Source organism: Schistocerca piceifrons, chromosome 7 (assembly GCF_021461385.2).
Source record: "Schistocerca piceifrons isolate TAMUIC-IGC-003096 chromosome 7, iqSchPice1.1, whole genome shotgun sequence".
Classification (NCBI taxonomy): domain Eukaryota; kingdom Metazoa; phylum Arthropoda; class Insecta; order Orthoptera; family Acrididae; genus Schistocerca; species Schistocerca piceifrons.
Window position 1 is genome coordinate 526956648 of NC_060144.1, and position 22960 is coordinate 526979607.

At 42.3% G+C, this 22960-nt stretch overlaps 1 protein-coding gene across 1 annotated transcript in view; it reads left to right on the forward strand.

The window, feature by feature from the left end:
* The window catches only part of LOC124709065 (serine/arginine repetitive matrix protein 1-like), a 180884-nt gene extending 158544 nt beyond the window's left edge, over positions 1–22340 (forward strand). Inside the window, exon 2 of the mRNA XM_047240714.1 lies at positions 21879–22340. Coding sequence (XP_047096670.1) covers positions 21879–22340 — 462 coding nt within the window. The remainder of the gene's footprint in view (positions 1–21878) is intronic.
* Positions 22341–22960: the final 620 nt, after the last annotated feature.

Sequence of the window (22960 nt, forward strand, 5' to 3'; positions counted from 1 at the left end):
TTCTTGAGGATACAGGGCAGTTTCAGGCATTATGGAGGACAGCTGCGTTGCCAGTAGCTTTTCCATTCATCGACGGTATTGGATTCAGTTTCCGTGAGAGTCTCGGTATGACGAGGGTGGGATGTCTTGATATTACTCTTTTTCGCTCCGTAGGGAATCCGTCGTTCAATGCTGGAGGTCGGTGTTATCAGCAAACTTCTGGTATTCATGAAGTAGCGCGCTCCTCCGTGTGATACCATGAAGTGGAATGTGGCTGAACATAGGTAACCAGTATGTGAGTGTACGTTGTATTGATCCACTAACAATGTGCCTGGCCGCGTTAAGTTGTACATCTATTTTTTTTTTTTTTACATGTCGACTAATAAGCGAGACAGGCTGATGATTGCACCAGTTCGAGTGCTCATACCCGAAGAGTACCAGCTAACGATCCCCCATGAGTGCCGCAGAGTTTGTGAAGAACGTTGTTTCTGCTTTTGAGCTTACCATTTCCTCTTATCAAGTGCTTGTTCAAAGAAAGTGTCCAATCTAACGTGATCAAAACTTATTTAGAATGCATATTCTGATGAAGTTTGTCTCCCTCAAAACAGAAACCGAGGGCTCTGTGTGCCAGTATATTGTATAGGTGAAAAAACGAAACTTCTGTTTTGTTTGGGTTTGGCTGTAGCCTCTACTTTCAGAAATATTGGCTTAAAATTTCTAGATCAGAAGTTAGAGTTTCTTCAGTTGTTTCAAAAGCTTTTGCTGGGTAACTATGGCCCAATCGTGATAAGCCATTATTCAGTACCTTTGAACAGCTAGTGTCTTTTCCCGTGGTTACTGTAAATGTCCTTCCAGCTACCGTGTTGTCAATTGGTTTTATTGGCTTACAAGTTATAATAATTTATAAAGTAGTCCATGCCTCCAAATCTTGTCATATTGTGCACTTAGATCAAAGAAAGTAACTGATGTTTACTGCTTCATTTGGTAACCTGCTTCAATAAATGTTGTTAAACATCAGACGATCAATTCCAATTAGAAGATGATCTAGAGAGAATTTCTGTATGGTGGGAAAAGTGGCAATTGGCACTAGACAAAAAAAGGTGTGAGGTCATCCACATGGGTACTAAAAGAAATCCGATAAATTTTGGATTCACGATAAATCGCACCAATCTAACTGCTGTCAATTCGACTAAATACCTAGGAATTACAATTATGAGCAACTTAATTTGGTAAGACCACATAGATAATATTGTGGGGAAGGCGACAGTGTCTAGCAAGAAAATTAGGATTGTGTCAGTATATTCGAATTGTGAAGGGACAGATCAAGATAAGATGGATACCTTTTTTGACGCATTCAGTGATGTAGTGTGAAAGTAAAGGACAAAGACAGTGTTCTGCTCATGGGTGATTTTAATACCAGGATTGGAAATCGAACAGAAGGTATGAAAAGGTTATCGGTAAATTTGGACAGGATATGGAGGCCAACAGGAATGGGAAACAACTCTTGGATTTCTGTGCCAATATGGGCTTAGTAACCACAAACTCCTTTTTTAATCATAAAAACATTCACCGGTATACCTGGGAAGGCAGGTGAACCAGATCTGTCATTGACTATGTAATAACAGATCATGAATTCAGGGAGGCTGTGAAGGGGACACGTGTATTCAGGGGATTCTTTGATGACACTGATCACTATTTAATCTGCAGTGAAATTGGTATTGTGAGGCCGAAAGTGCAGGAGGTCAGGCCCATATGTAGGAGGATTGTTGTTGTTGTTGTGGTCTTCAGTCCTGAGACTGGTTTGATGCAGCTCTCCATGCTACTCTATCCTGTGCAAGCTTCTTCATCTCCCAGTATCTACTGCAACCTACATCCTTCTGAATCTGTTTAGCGCATTTATCTCTTGGTCTCCCTCTACGATTTTTACTCTCCACGCTGCCCTCCAATACTATATTGGTGATCCCTTGATGCCTCAGAACGTGTCCTATCAACCGATCCCTTCTTCTAGTCAAGTTGTGCCACAAACTCCTCTTCTCCCCAATCCTATTCAGTACCTCCTCATTACTTATATGATCCACCCATCTAATCTTCAGCATTCTTCTGTAGCAGCACATTTCGAAAGCTTCTATTCTCTTCTTGTCCAAACTAGTTATCATCCATGTTTCACTTCCATACATGGCTACGCTCCATACAAATACTATCAGAAACGACTTCCTAACACTTAAATCTATACTCGATGTTAACAAACTTCTCATCTTCAGAAACGCTTTCCTTACCATTTCCAGTCTACATTTTATATCCTCTCTACTTTGACCATCATCAGTTATTTTGCTCCCCAAACAGTAAAACTCCTTTACTACTTTAAGTGTCTCATTTCCTAATCTAATTCCCTCAGCATCACCCGACTTAATTCGACTACATTCAATTATCCTCGTTTTGCTTTTGTTGATGTTCATCTTATACCCTCCTTTCAAGACACTGTCCATTCCATTCAACTGCTCTTCCAAGTCCTTTGCTGTCTCTGACAGAATTACAATGTCATCGGCGAACCTCAAAGTTGTTATTTCTTCTCAATGGATTTTAATACCTACTCCGAATTTTTCTTTTGTTCCCTTCACTGCTTGCTCAATATACAGATTGAATAACATCGGGGATAGGCTACAACCCTGTCTCACTCCCTTCCCAACCACTGCTTCTCTTTCATATCCCTCGACTCTTATAACTGCCATCTGGTTTCTGTACAAATTGTAAATAGCCTTTCGCTCCCTGTATTTTATCCTTGCCACCTTCAGAATTTGAAAGAGAGTATTCCAGTCAACGTTGTCAAAAGCTTTCTCTAAGTCTACAAATGCTAGAAACGTAGGTTTGCCTTTCCTTAATCTAGCTTCTAAGGGTTTTATTGCCTCACGTGTTCCAATATTTCTACGGAATCCAAACTGATCTTCCCCAAGGTCAGCTTCTACAAGTTTTTCCATTCGTCTGTAGAGAATACGCGTTAGTATTTTGCATCCGTGACCTATTTAACTCATAGTTCGGTAATTTTCACATCTGTCAACACCTGCTATCTTTGGAATTGGAATTATTCTATTCTTCTTGAAGTCTGAGCGTATTTCGCCTGTCTCATACATCTTGCTCACCAGGTGGTAGAGTTTTGTCAGGACTGTCAGGCCGTTAGTAGTTCTAATGGAGTGTTGTCTACTCGGGGGGCCTTGTTTCGACTCAGGTCTTTCAGTGCTCTGTCAAACTCTTCACGCAGTATCGTATCTCCCATTTCATCTTCATCTACCTCCTCTCCATTTCCATAATATTGTCCTCAAAAACATCGTCCCTGTATAGACCCTCCATATACTCCTTCCACCTTTCTGCTTTCTCTTCTTTGCTTCGATCTCCGTCTGAGCTGTTGATATTCATGCAAGTGGTTCTCTTTTCTCCAAAAGTCTCTATAATTTTCCTGTAGGCAGCATTTATCTTACCCCTCGTAAGGTAAGCCTCTACACCCTTACATTTGTCCTCTAGCCATCCCTGCTTAGCCACTTTGCACTTCCTGTAGATCTCATTTTTGAGACGTTTGTATTCGTTTTTGCCGGCTTCATTTACTGAATTTTTGTATTTTCTTCTTTTATCAATTAAATTCAGTATCTCTTCTGTTACCCAAGGATTTCTACTTGCCCTCGTCTTTTTACCCACTTGATCCTCTGCTGCCTTCACTATTTCATTCCTCAAAGCTACCCATTCTTTTTCTTCTATATTTCATTCCTCCATTCCTATCAATTGTTCCCTTATGCTCTCCCCGAAACTCTGTACAATCTCTGGTTCTTTCAGTTTATCCAGGTCCCATCTCCGTAAATTCCCACCTTTTTGCAGTTTCTTCAGTTTTAATCTACAGTTCATGACCAATAGCTAGTGGTCAGAGTGCACATCTGCCCCTGGAAATGTCTTACAATTTAATATCTGTTTCCTAAATCTCTGTCTTACCGTTATATAATCTATCTGAAACCTTCTAGTATCTCCAGGGTTCTTCCATGTATACAACCTTCTTTCATGATTCTTGAACCAAGTGTTAGCTATGATTAAGTTATGCTCTGTGCAAAATTCTACCAGGCGGCTTCCTCTTTCATTTCTTAGCCCCAATCCATATTCACCTACTACGTTTCCTTCTCTTCCTTTTCCTATTGTCGAATTCCAGTCACCCATGACTATTAAATTTTCGTCTCCCTTCACTACCTCAATTATTTCTTTTATCTCATCATGCATTTGATCAATTTCTTCATCATCTGCAGAGCTAGTTGGCATATAAACTTGTACTACTGTAGTGGGCGTGTGCTTAGTGTCTGTCTTGGCCACAATAATGCGTTCACTATGCTGTTTGTAGTAGCTTTCCCGCACTCCTATTTTTTTATTCATTATTAAACCTACTCCTGCATTACCCCTATTTGATTTTGTATTTATAACCCTGTATTCACCTGACCAAAAGTCTTGTTCCTCCTGCCACCGAACTTCACTAATTTCCACTATATCTAACTGTAAAGTATCAATTTCCCTTTTTAAATGGTACATTAGCTTATTTGTTTGAGTTGTAAATATCTGTCATGTATTGTTGTTTTCCTGACATGTTCTACATCCTGGAGGACCACCTCACTACGGATCAATTGGAATGTAATCAGTCGAACCTGGAATGTATTGCTTCCGAAAGCCATTAGGGATTACGTTCTTCGCTGCAATTATCATAGCTCTTACAAGAGTCTTACAGTGTTTTGGTTTTGTACAGATTTTTAGTAAATACATCGCAGTTTTCTTTTCTAAAATATCCGCTAGGTCGTGATAGGATATGACTGGAATGCTTGTTACTTGTCCCTATTTGAATCAGTGATCATACATTCCTGCAGATAGCGCAACGTTAGCGACCTGTCTGCGCCGCTTCCCTTCTTCTACGAGTCGTGTGTACCGGCACAGAGCCACGGTTTGTCGCCAGATTGTCTCTCCGGATCGGCTGCACCGCGGCGGTCGGCTTCTGGTCAGGGACGTGGCGGGGTTGCCCCTCCCAGAGCGGTTCAACCTGCGCGATCTCCAACGGCAGGTGAGGGGCTGGGCAGGGCTCTCTGGCTGGTCCACTCTACCTGCTTTACGACGGACCGCACTGCCGCCCCCGGCGGCGCAGAACACAGGGGACAGGGAGAGGGCGCGAGGCAGTAAAACGCGGACAGCCGGACAGCCCAGCGCAGCTGTAAAAGCGGGCGCACGCTCCGGAAGGATCGCGTGAGCTCCAGAGCGCACACTAAACCGCGCGCGAACGCGGACGAGTACGCGAGCAAGCGCGCACAAACACACATAGGCAAAACGTAACACGATGAAAGTGGCTAATTTGTTGTTGTTGCTTGGTAATGTATAGTTATACACTACTGGCCATTAAAATTGCTACACCACGTAGATGAACTGCTACAAACGCGAAATTTAACCGACAGGAAGGAGATGCTGTGATATGCAAATCATTAGCTTTTCAGAGCATTCACACAAGGTTGGCACCGGTGGCGACACCTACAACGTGCTGACATGAGGAAAGTTTCCAACCGATTTCTCATACACAAACAGCAGTTGACCGACGTTGCCTGGTGAAACGTTGTTGTGATGCCTCGTGTAAGGAGGAGAAATATGTACCATCACGTTTCCGACTTCGATAAAGGTCGGATTGTAGTCTATCGCGATTACAGTTTATCGTATCGCGACATTGCTGCTCGCGTTGGTCGAGATCCAATGACTGTTAGCAGAATATGGAATCGGTGGGTCAGGAGGGTAATACGGAACGCCGTGCTGGATCCCAACGGCCTCGTATCACTAGCAGTCGAGATGACAGGCATCTTACCCGCATGGCTCTGGATCGCTGAGTCAACAGATGGGGACGTTTGCAAGACAACAAACATCTGCACGAACAGTTCGACGACGTATGTAGCAGCATGGATTATCAGCTTGGCGACCATGGCTGCGGTTACCCTTGACGCTCCATCACACAGAGGAGCGCCTGCGATGGTGTACTCAACGACGAACCTGGGTGCACGAATGGCAAAACGTCACTTTTTCGGATGAATCCAGGTTCTGTTTAAAGCATCATGATGGTCGCATCCGTGTTTGGCGACATCGCTGTGAACGCACATTGGAAGCCTGTATTCGTCATCGCCATACTGGCGTACCACCAGGCGTGATGGTATGGGGTGCCATTGCTTACACGTCTCGGTCACCTCTTGTTCGCATTGATGGCACTTTGAACAGTGGACGTTACATTTCAGATGTGTTACGACCCGTAGCTCTACCCTTCATTGGATTCCTGCGAAACCCTACATTTCAGCAGGATAATGCACGACCGCAAGTTGCAGGTCCTTTACGGTCCTTTCTGGATACAGAAAATGTTCGACTGCTGCCTTGGCCAACACATTCTCCAGAGCTCTCACCATCTGAGAACGTTTGGTCAATGGAAGTCGAGCAACTGGCTCGTCACAATACGCCAGTCACTACCCTTGATGAACATTGGTATCGTGTTGAAGCTGCATGGCCAGCTGCACTTGTACACGCCATCCAAGCTCTGTTTGACTCAATGTCCAGGCGTTTCAAGGCCGTTATTACGGCCAGAGGTGGTTGTTCTGGGTACTAATTTCTCAGGATCTATGCACCCAAATGGCCTGAAAATGTAATTACATGTCAGTTCTAGTATAATATATTTATCCAATGAATACCCGTTTATCATCTGCATTTCTTCTTGGTGTAGCAATTTTAATGGCCAGTAGTGTATTTACTGCTATTACGTCTGCGTGGTAATGTGAAGGTACACTCGTGGTTAGAAAACAGTTAAGCTCATATTTAAGTTCGTAAGTGATCAACAATGCAAAAGTTAATCAGAAATGCAACATTAATCAACGTGCTGCATCGCTCGTGGTAAGAGTACAGTCTGCTCTTTTAAATTTAAGAAAACTGCTCCGTTATCAATAATACAAGGAATTTGACTGAGAGGAAAATATGATTTATAAATGTTGTTGTTGTTGTGGTCTTCAGTCCTGGGACTGGTTTGATGCAGCTCTCCAATCTACTCTATCCCGTGGAAGCTTCTTTATCTCCCAGAACCTATGGCAACCTACATCCTTCCGAATCTGCTTAGTGTGTTCATCTCTTGGTCTCCCCCCTACGATTTTTACCCTACACGCTGCCTGTCAATACTAAATTGATGATCCCTTGATGCCTCAGAACATGTCCTACCAACCGGTCCCTTCTTCTTGTCAAGTTGTGCCACAAACTCCTCTTCTCCCCAATTCTATTCAATACCTCCTCGTTAGTTACGTGATCTACCCATCTAACCTTCAGCATTCTTTTGCAGCACCACAATTCGAAAGCTTCTATCCTCTTCTTGTCCAAACTATTAATCGTCCACGTTTTACTTCCATGTGTGGCCACACGCCATACAAATACTTTCCGAAACGACTTCCTGACACTTAAATCTATATTCGATGTTAACAAGTTTCTTCATAAACGTTTCCTTGCCATTTCCAGTCTACATTTTATATCCTCTCTACTTCGGCCATCATCAGTTATGTTGCTCCCCCAAATAGCAAAACTCCTTTACTACTTTAAGTGTCTCATTTCCTAATCTAATTCCCTCAGCATCACCCGACTTAATTTGACTTCATTCCATTACCCCCGTTTTGCTTTTGTTGATGTTCATCTTGTATCATCCTTTCAAGACACTGTCCATTCCTTTCAACGGCTCTTTCAAGTCCTTTGCTGTCTCTGACAGAATTTCAATCTCATCGGCGAAGCTCAAAGTTTTTATTTCTTCTCCATGGATTTATAAATAACTATCAAAAATGACCTGTCTGGAGAGTTTGTCGCTGTTGAAACGTTTATTGTTGGTTGTTTTGTGGGATTGAAGGTAACCAGACTACTACGGCTATCGGCCCCTTGATGATTACGACAACACAACACCCAGACCTTGAGCGGAGAAAATCTCCGACCCAGCCGGGAATCGAACCCCGGTCCTTAGGATTGACGTTCTGTCGCGCTGACGACTTAGCTACCGGGGGCGGACGTTAATTGTATCACACGCAAATTATAAATGGCATACCTGTTTGCGCACTGAATATATGCTGTTGCTGTCTTCAAACTACTGTGGATGCTGCTATGCTATTTAAAAAATTCAAACTATTAGCAACACGGTGTGGATTGCGTCCTTTAAATCTTAGATACATCCACAAAACTTGTGTGCTAATACGTCTCATTACTGCAGTGATCATTGTCAGTTACAGTTCTGAGAAACTCGGGAAAGCAAAATAAAGAAACTGTACTGACAAAACTTTACATCACTAAGACAATATATCTTAACACTTGAAATATAATAATGCTGATTGATGGAAAAACAATAAAGAAACTGTACTGACAAAACTTTACATCACTAAGAGACTATATCTTAACACTTGAAACATAATAAATCCACTTTACACTAATAGTGGAAAAACCTGAACAAATTCTCTTCACTTTCTAACAAACACATATGATATCCATCTTTGAAGAAAGGTCAATAAATCACAAACTGTTATACTATCATAAAAATCTCCAATTCTAAATCCGCGGCTAAACTAATTACTATGCTTGGATGTCTCGCCGAATGCGCTATTTGGAAGTTTTGTGAATGAATTTACAAAATATGTTTCCATAAATGTAAAATAAGAAAATTATTGCCGGCACACTGAACGGCCTAAACACATCATACTCCATCACAAGACACAACTCGACTCCTCTCTCTCCAAGACGGCACTCCACCCAAAGAAAGTGAAACATCCCGTTTTGAAAATTATAAATTACTGTCCTGGTAAACCTCTACATTATTTGATTTTCAAACAGCTGAGTGAAATTCAACCTACACAGACATTTTTGTCTTTACTTATTCTGATCATCACTAAACTGACACACATTTTTTTTTATCGCAACGCAATCTGACTTTCAATAATCCCTACAAAGGAATGGCCCTGACTAACAATAACCTATACCTTTCATGAATCACTTACCTCACAAATATCTATTGCAATACAGTGAGCGCCAATACTTACAGCTAAATAAAAGATTCTAATTACTGAAGGCACTAACTACTGATAGGCATAGTCAGCAAATGAAAGATTTTGATAAAGAACAAACAATGCATTTACCTTAATAATGTTCAAAAGTCATGATATATATCTATCAGTTGATGACATCCAGTCTTACAAATTTCCTTTTTCTGGTGGACACACGTCCAGATCGTCTGCTCTCAAAATTCTGTCATCTCTCTCCTCACATCCACCACTGCTCGCAGCTCACCTCCAACTGCACAACGATACGCCCTGTTCACATCCAACTGCCCAACACTACAATAGCGAATATTCCAATAATGCAGATCAGCCACAGACTGCACGCAGCACAGTCAGCGATTTTCATACAGAGCGCTACGTGGCGTTACCAACATAAAAACCTAAACAGCCTACTTACGAAAGGTTCCACTAACAGTCTCTCGCAGGGCTACCTCTTTGGCACAGATGTTGCCGCTATTACTCAGACGCTAGCAAACCTTTACTTTTACGCGTGACATCCAAAAAATTATAAAAATTACAATTTTCGATGTGAAGCAAAATACTTAAAACAATAATGAGTCGGTGATGGTGTACAAATATTTGGAAGTAGCAATGTGTAGGTACATGAACTGGAGCGCCCATACGTATTTATTACTATTTTTATAATTCATGTTTGCAAGTTATAAGAAGGGGCTTTTTGAGGATCATGTTTAACTGTATTTTGTGCCCATGTTACTTTCATTCTCTGAGTATGGACTCTTTTTCGATTTTGCGACCAAGCTGCCAGTCTCTGCGGGCAAACTGTCCAGTCGTGAATTGCACACACAAAACATGGTCGATGTCGTTCTTTCTGTTTAAAACGAGTGACGAGTGTCTCAGCCTCTCAAAGGCACTCTGGTTTGATCACCGTGTTTTGGTGTCCCAGTATTTTGAGACTTCTATTTAGTATAGATGTTTTTTGTAAACGTGAAGGCTGTTTCCATGTTGAGACAACGAATTCCGTAATCAGTCTTTTCCAGTGCAGTTTTCTCAAAGGATTCTCCTAAATGTTTAAATTGTTTTTAAAATGTTCATTTCCAGGTAGTCGCTAGACAGCTGCTTTCTTTTTATAAAAGATATTTGAATCTCTACTCTTTCTGCTATTTTTTTTTTTTTTTAAGAATTTATGTTTGTGCTTGCGCTGTTTCATTGTCCTGACACAGAATCGTCAGGCCGTTTGCAACCTCTGAACGGTCTGTCCTAGTGTTGTTTGTTCCTAATTTGATTGCTTCGTCGATTTTAGCCTTTTGACTTTTCGATACTCTTGTATTACTTTTTCTATGACACAGTTGGAAAGTAATGAAAAGAGTCTATTACCTTGTCTCGTAACTTGAAAATGTTACGAAATCTCTCCTCTCAATTTGACTTTAGATTTTGTACCATCTAGTGTTTCACTGATAGCTGGAGTGGTTTGGTGTCCAGACATTGTTCTTTCAGAATTTGGAGGGGAAACTTTTGACCACTGACTCATAAATGTTTTTGAAATTTATGATGACACAAACTGATTTCTTACAAATTATTTCAAGCCTGAGAGGTAATTACAGAACTAAAATTTGTTCTGGGCTAGATGTATCTGGCCTCAAATGTGCTTGATATTCACCAATTTTACATTCACGTTGTTCTTGTGCCCGGTGCTGTAGATATTCAGATAGAATTTTGTATCGGACAGAAAGAAGGGAATTTGCTCCATAATCGTTAACAACCATTCTGTATTCTCTTTAAGTAGTGGATTTATACACGTTTATTATACGTCTTGTACGTTTATTTCAAAAATTACTACAAAATGCAGTGAAATTTCATACCAAAACACATGAAAGAATCTTCGTAACGTCTTAACCCCTCAAGCCCTAAAACACGTCTTGCTGTTGTGGTATTCAGTATGAAGTCAGGTGTGATACAGCTATCCATACTACCCTATCCTGCTGGAGCCTCATCATCTTCGAGCAAGTACTGCAACCTTCATCCATTTGATACTGCTTACTGAAATTAGAGGACTAGATATGAATGAGGTACCATTCCAGCGACGACACGGACCGAAATTGGGCAAATCAACTGACATAACCTGAGCGACCTTGACAAAGGGCCCAGCGACTGGAAGCGAGCACGTCGGAAATGACGAGACTGTTCAGCTGCTCGCGTGGTATTGTCGTCGGCATCTACAGAAAGACCTTCAAGGGTGGGGAAACCACGAGTAGGTGAAATGGTGCAAAACGTCAACGCCTGATTGCAGAATGTGAGGCACTACTTACCCGCTCTGTAGCTCTTTGAGGGGCAGGTAAACAACACTAAAATTTACCCTAGTGGGGCAAGAAAAATTATTTGCAAACTTCAATTTTTTTTTACTTCTAACACATTTGTTTTATTGTCTTGACATGTTTTATACATTAAGTTTGTAAAAATTCACTTAAACAGCAACAAAATATTAATATTAAATGTGGTCACTACAGGTAACCACCACCACATTACAGTATACACATTCGATATTTGGTGGTTGAACTTTGAAAAAACTAGTTTTTTAATTTTCTTGGTATCTCTTGAAACAGTTCTTGCGTGCTCTCAGACACAAAGGTACTTTGCACACTGAACACATCCACACTGTTTGCACTCGAGTTTTCTTTGAACTGCAAACTGCGCATCTTCTAGATGATGAGTGAATTGGTTGTTGTTTACTGCTTTCGTGGCGAATACTTTCGTCTACGTATGGTTTGTGTGATTTGATCTGCGTTGCTATACTACTTTGGGATACAGAAGCAAAATTAGCTGGCACTGAAACTATTTTTGGAGCCAACAAGATATTATACACTTCTCGACAGAAGTCTTTGTTGGAGAATTGCTCCATTTCGATTTATTTGTGCAAAATGAACGCGTTTGGCACACTGCAGTTTAAAAGTACAGAAACAATCTCATCCACCATTTCTTGCTTTTTCTGTCAGTAGCATAGTCTCACTTTAGTCGATCAAAATTATCCACATAGTTCATACTGGAATTGTAGTTTCTCAATACAATTGGACAAGTGATATTGGTTATTGTTCCAGCTTTCATTTTTCGAGTTACTGTGGACTGTGACACTGAAATCAAGTTGACTGCCCTGTTATCTTTCCATCTATAGATTACTATGCCATCCTTGCTTATTCCGTAATCGAATTCCCCTCTTTCCAGTTCCTTTTCCTCCTTGTGTTTTGGTCTGGGTGGAGCAGAAGGGCGGTGGTTAGCAGCACTAACCACACGGAAATTTGTCTGTGAAACATGGAAAATTCTGTTTCAATTTAAAGTTACATTACACGTAGACTTATGTGTTCAACACATAAATATAAGCAATTACTTACCAAAAATAGTCGTATAAAAAAGAGCTACAGAGAATACTGCACGCGGCTTCCAAGAACAGTGCTAACAATGAAGAAGTATCAACTATTGTTCTGAAAATGCTGCAAAAATTCGCGCAGAAGACCTTCACTGCCATCTAGCGGCATTTAAGGCAACAATTAGGTGGTTGGCAGAGAGACCACTGGCCCCTGAACGGTAAAGGGAGAAAATATTATGTGGTTAGCCACAGTGACCACCGCCCATTGAAACCGTCTACGTATGTGGTTAGTTACAGTTTTGCCTGCCCTTCAAAGAGGTAAAGCAAGATAGGCAGCAATCTGTGGTGGATCTTACTACAGAGTACAACGCCGATGTAGAAGCAAGTGTTTCTTTCGCAATGTACGTATAAGAGGACATTGCTGGGTATGGGGGCTCCACAGCAGATGACCCCAATGTGTCCCTGTATTGACTCAGTGCCATCGTCAATTGCGATTACAGTCGGCGGAAATCGTCGAGATAGGACCGTGGATCAATAGAAACTTCTCGCCTACTCACATGAATCGCGTTTCCCGATAGCGACTGAAATGTACACAGATCATCGAGATAGTACTGTCGATCAACAGAAACATGTCACATGGTCGGAGTGATCACTTTTCTTGGTACTCAGTGTCGATGGTCGTGTCAGGAAACGACGTCATCCAGGAGAACGGATGCTCGATAGATGCACTGCACCGAAGACGCAAGTCAGTGGGGACAGTGTTACGCTATGGGGGACACTCATTTGGGCTTCCATGGGACCTGTGGTTGTAATGGAAGACAATGTGATGACTGTGGGCTGCGTGAGTATTATTACGGACGAACTGTATCCCACCATGTTTGATGCCTTTCCCTACGCCGATGGCATCTACAAGCAGGGCCAGATAATGTAATGTTGGGATAGTGGAATCATTGACAACTGCATAATTTTTGAAACTGGATGTCACATGAATGAGGTAAAATCTGCTGAATACTTTGCTCTTCAATAAAATCATTCTCTTCATAATCATATGCCTCCAAGTAGTTAGAGCCTACAGTAATTAGAATCCTTTTATTTAGCTGGTTGTAGTTGCTACTTGCTGTAATTGATGTAGTACGGGTTATGAACATTTTCTTTGAGGTAAGTGACTTACGAAAAGTATGGCTTATTGTTAGGATTTCTTCCAATTCAGGGCCATTCTTTTGTGTTAATTATTTGAAGCCATGTCGTCACTGAATAGTAGTCAGATTACGTTGGGCTAGTATATTCTTTGGGGGGGGGGGGGGTTTAGTGACAAATCTGAACATTTTTTTTTACATTTAACCACATGTGAAACCCACCGCCTTGAAAACTAAGGTGGGTTGTTAGCTTACTGATTTCAGTATATATGCAGCAAGTCATGGTCTCTTAGCCGTTGCGGCCACTGGCAAATAGTTTGTTTGCGAGTAACTGCACCGTTTCCGTCCCTAGCCACGAGGAGGCGGACCAGATCTGTGCTATCACATGCTGCATGCGTGGTTTGGTGTTACATTTACAAAGTATTACCATGATAATAAAATTTAGTATAAGTATAAAAATAAATAAAATGTAAAGAAAATAAGAACATAGTGAGTTAGAAAGAAACGATATCACTTTACACGAAAAAGGAGAGAAATAAGAACATGGTGATTTAAAAAGAAAAACGATATTACTTTACACGAATAAAAAAATATGCATTTGGTGAGAGTTGCTTATAGTTGCTTGCCCTTGTAGCCTAGAAGCTTAATTAAGAACAAGTAAACATTTCTAACACAGACAGACAGCTTCGTCTACTCCAATAAGGGGCACAAGCACTACAGTATTATGACTGATCTACATTGGTCTACATTCACCCTTGTCTTATATAATACTGTTTTCAACATTTAAAATAATATTTAATAATGTACTCGTACTGGCATTAACAAAAGCCTGTCACATTCACTCCCGACTGATAAACTAAAACATGTGAACATAACGATATATAAATTTTGAATGTGGTTATTGCAACTAGTTACAAGCAATTACTAATATTTACACAAATTTACTGATAGCTATACAATTAGTCTTCTATAGGGTCCTGACCCCATCTAGTTAAAACTGCATTAAAAAGATATAAAACATGAAAGGCTCTAAGCAGTACAATTATATATAACACCCATAACAGCGGGCACAGGCCGTTCAAATGTAGATACTTTGGGATTGCTGTTATTGCACACATTGTCTAAAGTATTTGCACTCCCTTTCTGTATTGGGGCGTCAGCCATCAGCTACTAGTATAGTATAATTGCCAAGGGTGTAAAAGGTACTAATGACTACAGACATTTCCAGATCTCTGTTTTGTGTCTAATTCCAGTCGTTGCTAGTGTGGAGTTATCATATAACTGAACAACCTTCATAATTACTACCAGGGTAGATACTTCAATTCAGTCTCGTTCTAGATCCACTTCACTTGGTCTGTCACTTTCAGAGCTAGTGTCAGTACTTGTTTCTGTAGTGTAATTTAGGCCTTGTGTAACATGATGTCCCTGCCTCCTACCATTGGGATTCTACCTACTAAAAAGGTCATACATTTCTGTAGAGACCTTGTCTGTTGTGTCATTGAGTATGTTCCATGTGTCTTGGTTACGTATTTTTTGTTTTATGTCTGTGTCATCTAGTACTTGCCGTACATGCGTAAGGGTGTTACACTTAAGTGTAACATGTTCGGGGGTCCCCAAGTCCTCACAGACACACATGTCACTATCGACTAATCCAACACATGTTAGATGTACTGGGTATGGCCCATGGCCCGTTAAAAAGTGGACCATCCCACGGCTTGGATCTGCATGTGTCAACCTCAACCTCTCCTCAATATCCGGAAAGAAGGAATAGACGCGACGACCCTTGTCCGAGGAGTCCCATTCCCTTTGCTACGTTAAATTACGCAATTTTTTTAATCCCAGTCCGTCCGTGATCTCTTCCTCAGTAATCTCCCGCCCCTTATCTCCTCTTCCTTTTTGAAGCCAATAGGAGGCAGCCCTATATTTTATTGTGATGTCAATGGGGTAGATTTCCATGACCACACACAGAGCTTCCACAGATGTCGTGCTGAAAGCGCCAGTCATTCTCAATAGCGTACTTCTCTGTCCTCTTCTAACAAGAGTTTTATTGGTTTTCAACCCTAATCGGTGTGCCCAGGTACTTGCTGCAAAGCATGCTATGGCTTAGAAGATTGCTATTGATATGTCCGTAGTATCTTTAGAGGCAATCTGTACTGCGTCGAATTCAACCTGGCCAACTTATGCTTTTTTATGATTTTACTGGCTTTATCTATTGTGAGTTTCATGTGTTCACTGAAATTTTGTTTTTCATCTAAGTGTAGGCCAAGGTAACGCGTAACCTATTTTCTCTGTATGTTTACATCGTTTAGCTTCAGAATAGGATTTCTCTGCAGTAATCCTTTGAGCAGTATGTAAACCGTTTTGTTTGCAGCGATATGAAGTTAATTTTTCCTACACCAATCGTCGATTTTCATAAGGAGTTGCGTGCCGTTTTGTTCGAGTGCAGCTCGTGAGTTCGCCGACGTCAGAAGTAGGAGGTCGTCAGCATAAGCAACCACACCTCTTACACGGTGATCTTGGGCCATAATATCCAAGAGGGGCTCAAAGACGATGTCCCAAAAAATCGGGCCGCATATCGAGCCTTGTGGGCAGCCTTTGCTAATACGTTTAACTACCTTTCCCGTGCCTCCTCTCCACTCCACTACTCTATTGCGGCAATAGTCTAGTAGACTGTTATATAGAGATGAAGGTAGCGGATCTCTCTGAGGCGAGCAAAGAGTGACGGCCACCATAGATTTATGAAAGGCTCCAGGTACATCAATAAGTATAGCTACCACATACTTGTCACAAGTGCTATTCGTAATTTGTAGTGCTTGATTAATAGCATCGTCTAGGCACTTCTCTTCTCTGAAGCCATACTGGATGGGTGTAAGGCCGGTAAGACGTCTTTGTGACTGTAGCCTATCACACAAAAACCTTTCCTGCAACTTAGCCAGTGTGTTTAACAAGCATATAGGACGGTATGTTTTAGGATCAATCGGGTCCTTATTCTCAGACATTTTTATAATGACCGCCTCAGATGTTTTCCACGAATATGGGATTCTACCTAGGCTTAGTGCATCATTAAACAATTTTGTGAGAAATGGCGTAATTTGGGTGACTGTGTGTTTTATTGTTTCTGGAAAGATTTTATCTGGGCCAGGTGCTTTGCCACTCTTAAGTTTTTTGATTGCTATTGCAACTTCTTATGAGAATGGCAAAGTAATTCTGTCACTTACATAATTTTCCCTCATTTTCCGTCTTAGATCTACGTGACACTGTTCATCCAGTGTATGATCATCGTCTGGTAGCAGTCTGCTTAAAAGATACTCAGCCGAACTCCGCCACCCCTCTGTCATGGTACCATCAGATTGTTTTAATTAATGTTGAGAGTACAGTCGGTGCCCTTAGGCGTTCTGACTAAAGTTTATACGGCTGCCCCCATATGTCTTTTTGCAATTCCGTTTTAACAAAGTTGGTCCAGTGATTTTTCCTGGTTTTGTGCAATTCCTCTTTATATTTCTGTCTTGCATTTCTGTAGAGTTGAAGCCTAATTTGTCTCTCCGGCGCCGTCTTCGCGGTCTGGTAGGGCTTTCTTTTGACCCTAGATTCCGTACGCAATCTGGTCAGTTCCGCCGACCATGGCAGCTGCTTTCCACCCTTATCATGTACCGTAGGGATAGTTGCATGCTGCGCCTTCTGTAGGACACTTGTTATAGCGTGTGTCCTGTAGTCTACGCTGGCATTGATTGTTGACAATGATCCTGTCGTGACCATATCCCTAAGTATTGGCCAATTTGCCTCACACATCAATAAACGCTGATGTCGAGTGTCCCTATTTTGTATGGACCTAGAACGGTTTATCCCAATGACAATGGGACTGTGGTCACTACATGTGGCTCGGTCCATAACCTCCCAGGTATTGTTGAATGGTATGGACTTGGTGTTCGCTAGTGAAATGTTAATGTTGGTTTCGCCTCCTGCATGTCCACGAAAAGTTGGTGGCTGTCCTGCTTCATTTAATATGAATAAGTTGCACTCATTAATTACATCTATCACTGACCCCTCTCGTCCGTTCTACTCGAATGCCATAACGTCGACTTTGCATTTATATCTGCCACAGTTAAAAGTTTTTTGTCTTCCGAAAATTGAGCTATGTCCCTTATTTTATCTACAAAAGGTTGGATATCGTAGGAAAATGAGCATATATTGACGATATTATCCATATTTCTTGGCTTACGGCTATTTCGGCGGTGGCCACATGCTCAGAACATAGTTGAGCAATCTTTGTAACTGCAATATTTTTATTTAATACTATTATGGCCGACTTCGCGCCAGATGTGCCAGCAACTGTTATATAATTAGAGGGTAGCTCTGGGATCCTGCCGCCACACAAAAGAGGTTCCTGAACACAGAGGACGTCCGCTTCCACTTCGCCCAAGAACCTGCCCAGTTCCATACTAACTATGGAACTCCTCATACAGTTCAGTTGGATTACCCTCAAGGCGGATTTTCCAGAAAAGGAAAACTCTCTGTCACAGACTGTTTAGGGTCGAAGGAGAATCGTCCATATATTCTAGCCAGATCCATAAAGATTATATCCAGGTAGTGGGAAATTCCTCTGTGGACACATACAGCTCTGCTAGCGTGAAATTTGTTATTTAATACGATGTTCAACACTGAGACTGAGCTTGCCTAACACTAGTTGTTCGCTCCAGAAACCCTAACCCGTTACTTACTGTTTTATGTTTGAGCCTACTTATATTGTACGACTCTGCATCAAGAAGTTTATAAATTCTTACATGAGTTTTTAGGGGAGTTGTTTTGGTGTGGCTACTATAGTTTCTTTCTGGGTTATTGTACGTTGTTGACGGTTCCATATTCTGTGCGCTCTATCTGCCTTTCATATAGCTGTCTATATGTCGGACACTCAGGCCCCCCGCTTTATTACATACCCTGTTTCTATACATACATGGTATACATCCTACTGTAGTTTCTTCTTGGCACTCCAATTGTTTATGGCCTGTTTTGGCACATTTACCACATACAGTAGGTTTTTCACAGTACTTCGATGAGTGCCCAAGACCCCAGCATTTAGAGCATCTTTGAACAGCAACGTAATCTTCAATGTGAAGTGACTCAAACTGTATGTAGACTCTTTCTTTTTGTAAAAGAAGAAGTCTGACCCTTGGTGTTACTTCAAGAATATTATTGACAGTTCGTCTTCCTCTAATACCCTTTTTAAATTTAATTTTAACCTCATTTTGGAACTCCTCCTTGTTTATATGCTCATTGAGATTTATTTCATACAGGAAATCTTCATCTGTAAGGGATGTTCCTACTTTGTAAACTGCAAGGAGAGGTCTACATTTCCTAGGTTCTTCACATCTCTGAACAGTCAAAGGGACTGTATCTGTGATACAATAGCCATAGTCAATGTCTATCTTCAGGAGTTCTGGGAACCGGGCTGCCAGCCGGAGTGGCCGAGCGGTTCTAGGCGCTACAGTCTGGAGCCGAGCGACCGCTACAGTCGCAGGTTCGAATCCTGCCTCGGGCATGGATGTGTGTGATGTCCTTCGGTTAGTTAGGTTTAAGTAGTTCTAAGTTCTAGGGGACTGATGACCTCAGAAGTTAAGTCGCATAGTACTCAGAGCCATTTTTGAACCGGGCTGATGGAAAACTTTTTTGATGTGTGTATATAATTTTTGGAACTGGATGTCACATGAATAAGGTAATTTCTGCTAAATGCATTGTTTGCTCTTCAACAAAATCTTTCTCTTGCGATCCATATGCCTCCTAGTAGTTAGAGGCTATGGTACTTAGAATCCTTTTATTTAGCTGGCTGTAGCTGCTGCTTGCTGCAGTTCGTGTTATGAAGATTTTCTGTGAGGTAAGTGACTTATGAAAAGTATGGGTTATTGTTAGGAATTCTTGCAATTCAGAGCTATTCTCTTGTGTTAATTATTTGAAGCCATGTTGTCATTGTATAGCAGTCAGATTGCGTCGGGCTTGTACGTTGTGGGAATAAATGAATAGTGAATAGGTAGTGCGCACAATAAATGAATAGTGAATAGGTTGTCCCCAACTTGTGGTCTTGCGGTGGCGTACTCGCTTCCCGAACACGGGGTCCCGGGTTCGATTGCCTGCGGGGTCAGAGATTTTCAAATGCCTCGAGATGACTGGGCGTGTCGTGTCATCATCATCATCATTCATCCCCATTACGGTCGGCGGAAGGTAATGGCAAACCACAGCAATTAGGACCCTGCCTCATACGGCGGTGTGGGTTTTCTGCATCGTTCCCCTATGCTCTGCCAAGAAGCGTGGGACTTCATCATCATCAAATGAATATTTTAAGGTTGAGTTGTCTTTGTCAGGGAAAATTCTGTAGGTCAGTGTTTGAAATGATAAAAATAAGTAAACAAAAGAAGTTTCATCTTAACACCAGACCATGGCAGTCACTATCACTTTGCCTGATGACGGTTGGATCTTCAGCTTTTCCGGCGATGGTCCATGCACATGTATGCACTGCCTGCTTTTTTTTCTATGTCCTGACGTTATTAGTAATATACCTAGCACTTGTCCACGGTGAATTCGAGGCTTAACAAAAAGGAATGACTTGCCAAAGTTGAAACTTCTCCGCTTTCTCTTTGGTTTGGCGACTTTTTTTTGTTGGTGGGAGCAGTTACTGAATTCGGCGAGCAGAGTGCCTTGTTCAAAGTGTAGTGCAACCTATTGAAAAGTGTTACATGACCGATTTTCACTTTTCCCTCTGCTATGCGCCGGTCTTCGATCAGCAGGACGTCCAATTGTCTCGCGGTTCCCGGTTCTTCAGAGGGATATGTTGCTCCAATTCGTTGTTTGTTCCGCAGATTTGTTTGACCACACTGGAACCCTCATACTGTGGTGTATTGTTGTTGTATTCCTCCAACAGCTCAGCATGGTCTGTTGTTCTCCTGCAAATGCAAAAACAATTTACCCACGGTAGTGCACTGTAAGCCTCCCCCCGTATTATTTATAGTTAATTATTACTTACTACAATCTGGCTGGTTGGAAAAATAGGCATCGGACAGTCATAAGTAGCCAGCGTCGGAGGGCGAACTTACTCCTAAAGTACGTGCGCCGATTACTGAAGTTCTGACCGTGAGTCTACGTTTCACCTATCTATTCCCCCACACTGTCCTATAATTCATTCCCTTAGAAAATATTAGAACAATAGTGAAGAGACTGTGATATGTGAACGCTTTTGTACGGCGCAGTTAATTTGTACTTCACTTTAAATCCAAGTATCACGTCTCTACTTGTTCTGAACGCACTCATACTACAATCGCAGTCACTCATCTATCTCGAGCTTCTTTAAGATTTCCTATGCTGATTCTTTACTGCGCGATAGCCATTTAATTATACAACAACTCCCCCCTAATGAAATTAATCCTGAGTTTCAAAATTATTATTTTCAACCACGATTTTTCTGCTTACACACATATGCGCCGTGTTCGCGTAATAGATATGGTGCGGCTCTGTTCAATCCTTCCACAAAAATACTTCACTTTTACACGTGATCACGTGAACCGCCGGCACCCGGGACTGCCCTACGGGCTTTCTCCAGCTACACTCATTCCCTCACGCCAAACGATCTCCAGTCGCCAGTCTGTCTCTTCCGGAACTAGGGGGCATCCCCGTCAACGATGCCGCTGTTCTGTAGCAAAAGAAGAGTAAGGGCAGGGTCGATACTTCAAGTACATAGGTTCGATACCTGTACCCTTACACACTTAATCAAAGAACTGCTGCGTTTTGTTTTGGGGCTCTTCTAGTGGCTTGCTATGCTCTTGTGGCGGTTTCTGTGTGGCACGAATGCAAACTTGTTATTTGTACCTGTTCTTCAGCTAATTCAACCTTTACCTCTTTAACTTAAGCTAACAAATACAGTTTCAGTCGCTGTTTCCATACCTGTCTGTCTCCTGTCGTATTCTGTCAGCTGAAGCCTGCGACTATCTTCAGTTCTTTATCCCAGCAGCCGTGCAGTCTGGCCTGTGGTCTTCGTCATTTCCTGGGACTCCATTCTAGTACTACTACTGTCGATCTTCCACTACTTCTTCGTGCACCCAGGAGTAACGTGTAAGGAAGATTGGGAACCACTGCTCTATACAATAGCAAACTTCCCTGAGTAGGCGATCGTTTTTGCTAAATGATGAGCATAATGCCATTTTTAATTATTTCATGGAAATTAAATTTGCGTTGTTTAATTTATATGAAAACGTTAATATAACATGAAAAGGTACATACACTAGAAATTACAGTTACATTATGGTTATAGAATTAATTATGCAAGAAGTTTATTAGACACTGTGTCGCGTTCCAAAGCGTCTGATTGGTGAATGTCAGAGAAGGCCGCCGCCCACGCCCTGCAGGTGTCTGAGGAGGATCGGAGGATCGGAAGAGCGCCTCCCTGCTCGAGGCCCCCCGTCCTCTGGAGGCGCCGTCTCCGCCCCCGCGGTGAGCGACACGAGGGCGGAATGTAAAACGACGCTACGCTCGCGGCCGCCGCCTCCTCCTCCTCCCGGAATCATTTTGGGGCAGATTACACGCGATATTTCCCGGCAGGCGGACCCTCCCCTGCGGCTGAGGCAGGCCGCAGTAAAAATTGGCTTCGCCGAGGTCGCGCAGCCGCCAGGGGAGCGAAGCGGCAGCGGCGGCGGAGTTAAAAGGGGGGCGGGTCCACGTCGCGCCGGAATGGCACGGGGGTGCGAGAGGCCGCAAAAAAAAAAGAAAAGAAAAGAGCAGGGAAAGCGACCAGCCACGTCTCCAGGGCATCGCCAGCCCTGAGGGCGATAGGCGCTGGTCACGGCCAGCTCCAACCGTCCACACTTGTAGGACGGCGGGGGCGTTGTTCTTCCTCTCACCGGCTGCTTGACACGCATCCCACTGAGGGGTAGCGGAAAGTGCCCTACTATTGGGAACCGTTTTTAAACTTAAAATTTCCAGCAAATCAGCCGTCTTTAAAGCATGGTAATCGAGCTATACCAGCAGTTCCGAACCCACTAATGGGCAGCGTGCATGGCCGTGAGTATTGGTCAACAGTTCGAGACAAGAAAATATTGTCGGGAGCTTCAGAGGTTTCACTCGTCAGTCGCCAGAGTCAGCGAGCATAGACGGAATGAAATGAAGGGATCAAAAGCTTGCAGTATATATATATATATATATGTGTGTGTGTATGAGTGTGTGTAATGTAATGTACACTACAGAGCTGGCGCGGGTCTCGGCTCGCTGTTCATCAAGTAAACACGTAACCTACCACAATCCGATCGTAATTTGGCTAGTTGGCTGTTTCTTGGGCACAGTTGTTCACAAGAACTACTCCCTTGGAGTCTGCCCATTTAATATCCTGAAGCAAGAAGGAGGAAGGATGTCTGGTGTTTTACGTCCCGTCCGGGGGTAAGAAGTTT